Source organism: Sesamum indicum, linkage group LG15 (assembly GCF_000512975.1).
Source record: "Sesamum indicum cultivar Zhongzhi No. 13 linkage group LG15, S_indicum_v1.0, whole genome shotgun sequence".
Classification (NCBI taxonomy): domain Eukaryota; kingdom Viridiplantae; phylum Streptophyta; class Magnoliopsida; order Lamiales; family Pedaliaceae; genus Sesamum; species Sesamum indicum.
Window position 1 is genome coordinate 8842164 of NC_026159.1, and position 9779 is coordinate 8851942.

At 35.9% G+C, this 9779-nt stretch overlaps 1 protein-coding gene across 1 annotated transcript; it reads right to left on the reverse strand.

Moving 5' to 3' along the window:
- Positions 980–6104, reverse strand: LOC105178271 (GLABRA2 expression modulator). Its single transcript, XM_011101717.2, has 5 exons — positions 5476–6104; positions 4982–5083; positions 2522–2793; positions 1603–1912; positions 980–1168 (listed from the first exon to the last, which is right to left on the reverse strand). Exons 1-4 carry the CDS (start codon positions 5858–5860, stop codon positions 1724–1726), a joined length of 948 nt encoding a protein of 315 aa, XP_011100019.1. The 5' UTR covers positions 5861–6104; the 3' UTR covers positions 980–1168; positions 1603–1723.

Here is a 9779-nt window from a genome sequence, read left to right on the forward strand (position 1 = left end):
CGTTAGCTGCATGAGCTAACTCAACAAGAAAAAGAAATGGATTGAGACTTGAACGTATTTAGAAGAATTTATGACAATTTCAATTATTCATGCCCATCAAGCTTGAATTTGTGGATTTTGTTTTACTTGCTGCTCCCAGGTCGGCCACCACCAATTTAGGAGGAGTTTGTTAGAGATCTTTTGGTATGATGTATCTCATAGTGTCAGAAATATGTATGACATGTTTCTCTGCTGTCTGTTAAGTCATCTTATTGGATTGGACTTATTTTTGGCTGTCCTTAGTATAAATGAATGGGCTATGAGCCCAATACCTTGCTTATAGGCCAGCAGAGCAAAGTCTATTAGGCTGTTTGGTGGGGTCCATCTCCTTAGGTTTGGGTTTGAAAAAAAAATAGTAGAGGGTGAATCATAAATATTTAAATTTGAAAAATGAATGTTGTATATTAAATTTTTTATGTGATGTTAATTTAAGTTATAAAATGATATACATTTTTGGTTTTTGATATTTATTTGAATAAATATATTTAAAAAAAAATTGTTTTAGGAGGCAGAAAAATACAAAAAAAAAAACACAAAAACATCAAAATAGAAGAAAAAAAAGACGATGATTTTAACAAATAAAAAGATATATTTTAGTCAAATTTGGTCCAAAAAGAAATTTATTCAAAATACAGGGAATTGTTACCCTATTTTTGAAATATTACGAGGTTTTTTGCCTTTTTATTTATTTAAATTTTTTTTTTTGCAAAACATAGGAGGTAAAATAAAATATGAACATTTACTTGTCAAGTCAATAGTCGTTAACAAACCGATGCCTAACCAAACACATGCCTTTTCCATTAACACTTATCGGCAAAGAACCAAAAGTGTTAAAATTTTAAAATTTTGGGACTATAATCCATAAAACTTGGGAACCAAAGTAAGAACGATCTTTATCTAGTGAACTAAACGTGCAATTTTGTGGATTTGCAGGGTGTAAACAAATAAAATATTTTATATTTATAATGACCATTATATTACATATATATATACACACCAAATAATTGAATGATCTGAATCTATACAATCGATCAATAATAATTAAATTGTAAAGATTTAAATAAGAGCACCGACATGCAATCAATCCGGTTTCTGCAGCAACTTAATATATTTTTCCCCAAAACATTCCCTGCAAAAAATGTTTTAAGTTAGATATTATTAAAGCAAAAAGCGAAAAAGAAATACGAAAATATGAATAATAAGACTAATGATAGCTCAGTTACTACTACCAGTACAGCATGTCTAAAACATTTGCATTAATAACCTTTTGATAAATTATGTTTGACGCTCTTGAGGATAAGTCTAATAATAACACAAACACCCCATATTCTTTATCAATACACCGGTTTATGGGGTGTTTCTGTAAGTGTCTCAGTGTTGATGTAAATTACATACACAACATCAAGGCATGTGCTTATAAGTTTATAAAAGGCAAAAAGTATTTGCGTAATTAGACATAATCTCAAGGTTATCGATATAATTTATCCATAACTTTTAACATACGATAAGACGTCTTAGCGCAGGCAACCATGCATGCATGCAATTCAATTTTCTGAATCTTACATTGAAATTCTGAGGGCAATAGATCTTCGTCGAATTTGTTCTCCAACGAGGTAGCCTGTCTTAATGATATGCGTAAGATTTGGAACGTAGAATGTACACATATGAGAATGTGGATGATAATTTACACGGACTGGATTTGATGAGGTTGTAGTGTCCCCTGTAAGCAAGTGACTGCTCCGGCATAACTCATAAAGCCCATATACCAAAATTCATGGTTATCAATGGATATAACCTGGATGTATTTCTCAGCTGGATTTGTTCTGCTTGCTGAAGTGTTCACAGCTTTCAGTAGATGTAATGGGATGACAATCTGTAAGATAATGTTGCCAAGGAAAAAGAGCAATCAACATTACATGATCCTTAAAATAATTATAAGATCTACATGCGACAGACATACTTCTAAATTTTTAACTCTTTAATATTAATAATATTACTATAAGCTCTGTATTCTTATTTTATCCAAACATTTATTTTATAAATAAGTTTATAAAATTACCATTACTAAAATCTTATAAAGCTGTAGGAAGATATTTTGTAAGCTCTCGAAAGAAATTATTAGATATACGAGCTTATAAGATCTCTTAAATAAGTTTAACCAAATAACCTATTAATGCGGACCAAAACTTTAATTTCAAGTCAAGGTCTAAACAATAAAAATGAGTGAGAACGCAATCTATCTTCAAGGCCAACAGGATTTTCTCATAATTTGGAGTAGTAACCCCTTCAATTTTTGCTTATACTAATTACAAAATTATAATTACTAAAATTCTATACAGCTCCACAATTTTATTTTAGGGATTTTATCCAAACAGTTAAGGTGCTTAGTTTTAAGATATGCCAAACGCCCTCTATGTCTAGGTAATTGAAATTAGTGCTGCAATGCCAAGAATAGATGGATTTAAAATACATGCAAACATACCTTATAATAGCTCCACTCAGTCTTGTTACCACTTTGATACGGTAGCGGATTATCACTACAAAATGCCAGCTTCGCAGTGGACACATACAGAACACCCATGACGGGCCCGGCTGAAGTGGATAAGTAACATGCATATGAATCTTTCAGCTGCTCGTCTGAAATTGTCTCGAATGTTTGCCGGAATATTTTCTCATAACCACCTTCAGCTAGAACCTTTGTTCCATGTGCAATTCTTCCTAGGGCGGCCTCCGCTAGACTAGGGCTTGTTTTCACTGAGTCAACCAAATTGCAGAGAGACAGAGACAACAGTTCAGAAACTCACTTGCTTTTGAACAGTGAAGAAAAGAGAGAATGGCAAGGAGAACACAGCTTGTTTCTTGTATGATTATCAAGCGGGAAGAGGAAGTTCCAAAACCAATCAGGCCACTGCACAGAAAAATGAAATGCAACAAGAAGTCCGCAACACCAAGCAATACAATAGAAAACTTGATTTTTCCTTAGATTAGAAACTACGGCATAAACACCATGATAAACCAATACTATCTACATAGTCAAACAAAGCCAATGTGAAATTTTAAGTTTTGACCATGATTAATCAACATTTGTCCTGATTTTAGCTATGCCCAAAATATATTCCATAATTTTCAGCTATGACTAATGTTTTAACCTCACTTGTAGAGACAAATGGTAATAGCCATTATACAGCTGCTGTCAATTAATATTCGCCTCAGTTTTTTGACTTTTTTTACCACTGAAATTAGTCATGCCAGCAAGGATTATAAATGCATAGTGGAAAAGTGATTGTATTTTCTTATCTCTATCACCTAATATTGCACCAATATAGTATGAAAAAGTTCAAAAACGGAAGAAACTAAAATTGCAAAGTTGTTCTTTTTTGTGGATAAGTAGGTCAGTGGATGAGTATACTTTGACATGCTCACAACACATTTCCTCGCATGCCACTGAGATGCATTATACAATTGTTGTAACTTTCTCCAGAGATGAGAAAAAAAGTAAAAGCATGTGCAAAAGAGAGCATTTAGAAAGCAGGAAAGAGTTATTCTATCGTATCTGTTTCACCTACGCTGTATGTTAAAGGTTCGTGTCACCACACGGCACAAAGGTGTTTGTAGCCATAGCATGCATTGTGTATTATCAAATGAGGAGCATGATGGTGTAAATAAATTAGATATCTGTAGTATCAATAGCTTTCAACAAAATAATTTACTAATAAACAAATAGGTTAGCAGTAACTTCACATGTGTTGAACGAGAACCACTAGAGTGAGACACAAGGTTTTCTTCCCAACCCCTTTTTCTTAAAAAACCCCAACTGCTTAAAGAGGAAGATGAAGACGGAGACGTAAAACATCCATAGACATTGGCATAGAATCCCATTTTATGGTGCTTGACAATCAGGGAAAATCGCATTTTTCGTCCCATACATTAAGTCCATTTTCAACTTAGTCCCATTTGTTAGACTTTTCTCATATTCAGTCCAATTTGTTTTAAAAAATTCTCAGTGTTAGCCCCGAATCACTTTTCCCCTCCAACTTTGAATTGGATGAAAAAGTGACTTTTCCGTTAAAAATTGAATGGAAAAGTGACTTGGGACTAACATTGAGAAAATTTTAAAACGTATTGGACTAAATGTGAGAAAAGTCTAACAAATAGGACTAAATTGAAAATGAGCCTATTATATGGGATAAAAACTCGATTTTATGGGATAAAAACTCGATTTTCCCAATGAATTGCAATACCTAGATATGAAAGACAACTTCAACCTTAGTATTATAATCCGAGCACACCCTAATCAAATTGATAAAACCTCACTATACATCGTTTTTGGCCCCCCAAGTAGAACCAGAATAAGATGGATCCTCAGATGCAAAACTTATCCCACAACTTCGTCACTCACATCCATACTCCAACACCAGGTCTCACACGAGACTAAAATGGATCAATCTATGTATACTTCTTGCTTTGTGCATGTGATCAAGCATAGGAGTATAAAATGCTACTCCCCCTATCCCAAAATGAAAGTTCTGGTTTCCCTTCTGTAAAACCCAAAGAAGATGACTTCCCTAATTATGAAACTGTTATTTCCAAAGTTATCCTCTCAATTGAAGTAGTAAATTGACATATGAACTCCCAACAGAAACTTATATGGGCAACAGTGTAAAGCTGTACAAGATTTCAACTGTTTCAAGTCTCATATATAGATGGAGGGAGCATTTATCAGCCACCCGTTTCAGTTGCATGCTGTAGCGTACAACTACAAACCACTATATATTTCTCATTCTCCAAGTTCATCCAATAAGCATACCGTCTTAAAAGAATTACTCTGAACTTATCAATGAGAGCTTAGCAAAGTCATCAAACTCATTAATTGTTCGTCAAGTAGATATAAAAAAATAAACAAAACTTCAGAAAAATAGAAAAAGGGAAAGGAAAACTTTACAATGCTGCCAAGTGTTCTCCGCAAAATCCTCAGCCATTCTCGTTGCTTCTCCTACCTGCTTCCCCCATCTCCCCAGCACATTCTTCACACTAACCATAGTATCTAACAACAAAAAACAAAACAATGAAAATTTTACATTCTAAACCACTATGTATATATGAATTATCCATACAAATAATACATCAAACATATTTATAGAATAAACAACAGAAAACCTAAACTTTAAGAAAAGATAAATTCAAGAATACCAAAAAATTCAATGCAACCTGTCCTAACATCAATCAGAGAATCCCCAACTTGATATTTTCCTGTATAATTTGTGCAATATGAGAACAAAGACCAAACTTTCTCTAATTTTACTCTAATGGCTTTTAATTGGCACCAACGTATTCGTAATAAATAAAAAATTATCAATAATCCACATTTTCATGTCTTTGTACATGCACGAAGATAATACAGCACAAGAATGCATGCGTGAAAGGAAAACAGCCCACCTTTGAAATTGAAGGACGAGGAATTGGCGGAAGGCGCGGGCGAGTAATTAACGTATGGATTGCTGGATCCGTGATCAAAACCCCTCGGCACCGGCGACCCCGTCGCCACATCATGGCTCCACCGCACCGATTTTTTCGGTTTCAAACCGCCCGCCCGCGACGCAATATCATTCTCCCCCGGACTACCGTTTCTCCCATTTAAATCAATATCGACGGTGGTGTCATTGGTGTTATCATCAGCACCATCTCCTGGCTTTAACGCGCTGCCCTCGGGCTTCGGTTCCGGGGCGGGTTTCTCGACAGGGGTCGGATCATTACCCGGTGATACGGGTTTCTTTTCCTCGGCATTGTTGCCCTCTTGACTTTTGTGCGCCGGCTGCTCCATCGTTCTCAGGAAATGGACATGCCGATGAAAACAAGAAAATGGAAAAGAAATGGGAATTTCTCTCTGTGTTTGTAGATGTTGGCAGCGCGTGGGCGGCGCGTGGACTTATGTGCTGCGATGTAAACACCTCTCGTCCCTTTGGGTAATCGCGTTCCTGAAGTAGGTAAGACAAGGTTACCGATATTTCCGGTGGTGTAAGGGGGCATGAGAGCGCGAGGGCAACTGGCGAGTTTAACGCGCGGTGGCATGAATGAGACGGTCTAATTGCCATGATTTTAATTTTGACTAAGACAGCCAAAATCATTGTTATAAATTTTTCTAAAAATAAATTAAATGCACAAAAATTCTATTAATTGAAATGAATAAAGTTACACATTTTTTGTTTAAATGTATATTTTTTCATGCTCTAACATTTTTATTTGCAGCTCATTTTTTTTATTTTAATTTGCATTACTTTATTATTGGGAAAAAATACAAGATATTCGTGTGATATGTGATATGTGCAAATTATTCCTTTATAAAAAAAATACTGAATTACTTTATTGTATTTTTTAAATTTATTTATTTACAATATTATACGGGAAGAAATTACATTTATCCATTTTTAGTGATTTTCAAGATTTGGAGTCTCACATATAATAATTTTTATTCATGTGGAATTTATGTGTGGATTTCTGATAGAAAGGATGGTGCCATTTTGGGGTTCAATTTCTTAACATTCTATAATTTTCTCTAACAGTCAAGAAAATAGATTAAAATGAAGCTTTTTGATTGTTTTGGGTTTCGTCTTGATAATTTTTCAAATTAGGAGTTCTGAACATTATATATTTTTTCTTCTATTCATATCGAATTCACGTATACATGGTGATCATATTTGAATACTTATTATACATGTAGTTAATTCAATCTTGAAAATGTAAATTCATATGTAGTTGAGAAAATAGGTTATAATTGAAGTTTTTGAATTATTTTATAATTTCTTTTAGTAGTCTTTGACATTAGGAGTTTTGAATATATATTTTTCTTTTTTCCTAGGTTTGCACAAAGACCTGAAAGTCTCAAAGAAATTTTCATTGTTTTAAGTTTCTTGTATTGTTTTTTTTTTTAATGAAAAAAGGGTGAATATCGTTAATTAAAACCAGAAGCAGAACACAACAATAGACCCAGCATCTAGCATTTGTCAGCTAACACCATACCCCAACAGGTTAAGGACGTGGCCTGACACTGCAATGCACTCTTTGATAGTTATCCAACAGCACCGCAGCCTCCCCCCATGCACACATAGGGTCCAGTTGTTGACCCTCCATCAATATTTTTTACGTCTCTTTTGCCAAATGATAAATTTGGGATTTATCAACCACATTAACATCCTGCATTACCTACCAGACCTATTATTCCACTCTTTGATTTCATTCCGATAGATATTTCCACGGGATGCAGGATAGGGCCCAAAACTGTCTCGCAAATTGGGAAAACAAGAACGTGTGCCTGAGAGACTCGATGTGAGCACCACAAGTCGCACAATACCTGGCTTACAACATCCTAATTTTTCCAATGTGGGCTAGCACTCTCATGCACAATAGCCATATGAACACCCTTACCCGTGGAGGAGTTTTGGAACCCCAAACCATTAGCCACAACGTACCTTGCCTATTCGGGGTCGAACTCGATGATGGCGCCACCATTCTCTCCCTCATAACCCTTACATTCTTATACGTGCTCTGCACTATGAATCTTCCCATCCTGTGAAACCACCAACTCCATCGACCCTACTCGTTCCCCGACCCCTCCACCCACTGGCTTCTTTCCTCCAATAATGGACGAGCTCGAATTAGCACTTCCAAGTCAGTGAAGGTCACCTACCAACAACCGCATCCCAATAAGTCCTATGCCTGAAATACTCTACTCAATAATGCATTTGGGCGACTCAATATTTTCCACTGCTTTACCAATACCGCCAAATTAAAATCCTTCAAGCCTCGAAATCTCAATCTCCCCTAGGATGTGGGTTGGCATAGCTTCTGCCAAGCAACCCAATGAATCCTTTTTCTCACCCCTACTATGCTACCAGAAATCCGCTATTGTTGATTCTATATAACGTACTAAGTAATCCGACAGCTGAGAAAACGACATGGCATACGTGGGCAGTGACTGCAATACTGACTTGACCAATACTCCTTTACCAACCTGTGATAGCAACTTGGAGTTCCATCCATTGATCCTATCCCATATCCGATCTCGAGTTCCCTGAAATAGTGACCCCCTCAATCTCCCACTCGATGCTGGCAAGCCCAAATATCGATCATGGCGGTACGAATCTGACTCTTAGTATGGCCGCCAGTTGGGTTTTCCTCAACTCCGACATTCGTCCCCTTACCACCATACTAGACTAAAATTAATTACCTACCCTGATGTCCTTTCAGAGCCATTCAGGATCCGCCAAACCTCCCCAATCAGTGCCTCCTTAGCCTCACAGAACACCAAGGTGTCATCTACAAAAAATAAATGCTACGCTCTCGGTGCCTGCTAGGACACTGCCACCCCGATTATCCTTCCTTGTCTTTCCGCCTCCTGCATCAAACACGATAGAGCCTTTGCACAAAAGATGAACAAATATGGAGACAATGGGTCACCCTGGCGGATGTCGCTCTCCGGACGTAAGAACCCAAACTGTTCACCATTCAGCATAAACAATATGGGACAGTCGCAACAATCATTATAAGATTGACAAACTGGTGATGAAAACCTAACCTAAGGAGCATACCCCTGAAAAATGGCCATTCTACCCTATCATAAACCTTGCTCATGTCTAGTTTAATCGCCTCACAACCGCCATCAGCTCGGGTTGAAATCTTGAGGTGATGATTAAGTTTAAAGGCTACTAACACATTATTTGTAATCAGCGTACCCGAACAAAAGCAGATTGAGTTTGGGACACAATATGATCAAGTAAAAACTTCAATCGATTAGCTGCGCATTGTGAAACTATTTTAAAGTTGAGCCACCTTTTCTGGTGACTCACACTTAAGAATGAGTACCGCATGTGTATAATTTTTGATATAGCACAAGATCATTCAAAATGTGAAGTACACAACAAGTCATATCATTACCAATAATAGATTAGAATTTTTGAAAGAACAAAGGGGCATGCTATCAGCACTAGGTGATTTAAGAGGGAACATACCGAAAACAACTTACTTTATCTCAGTTGTAGTGAATGGCTCGGCAAGCGACAAGTTCATCCCTATAGTTACACGTGGCTAGACAACTAATCGTACCTCAATCAAATCTGAAGTCACTGGTTGAGTAGAAGCGAAGATGTTACAAAAGTATTGCAAAAGAACCTCCTGAAGATAAGCCTTGCTCTCCTTCCAAGTTCCTGTGTTATCCTTAAGTCTTTTTATATGATTCCTTGTGAGTTCCAGGCTTGGGGTTTTTTTTTAGGTAGTTTTTTGTACTTATGTTTATGTTTCTTCATGGTTTTATTTTTTAACTGTTGTGAACATCTTGATTTTTTGGTTGGTTAAAATATCGTCACGGATTTCTTTAAAGAAATAAAAACAAATTGATATCATAACTTTAGAGAAAGGTTGGTCTCTTATAAAAAAAAGCTGCAATACTTTGGAGCAATGGCTTTGAGCAATTGAACAACATTTCAAATAGTTGAGCTTGTCCCGACTATTATTTTTTACCGCTTTTAAGCACTATTATTTTATTAAATTATGTGTTTATGTATTTTTAAATCCTAGTTTTCATATTTATTTATAGATGTTACAGTCTCTACTCTCCTAACTTCACCTACAATAATACATATATTGCAAAATAAGTACAATTATCATTATCAATATAGACATATATATGTTACAAATGTAATAATTTTGATCATAATCATTGTGGTTATAAAATTAAAATCAAATAG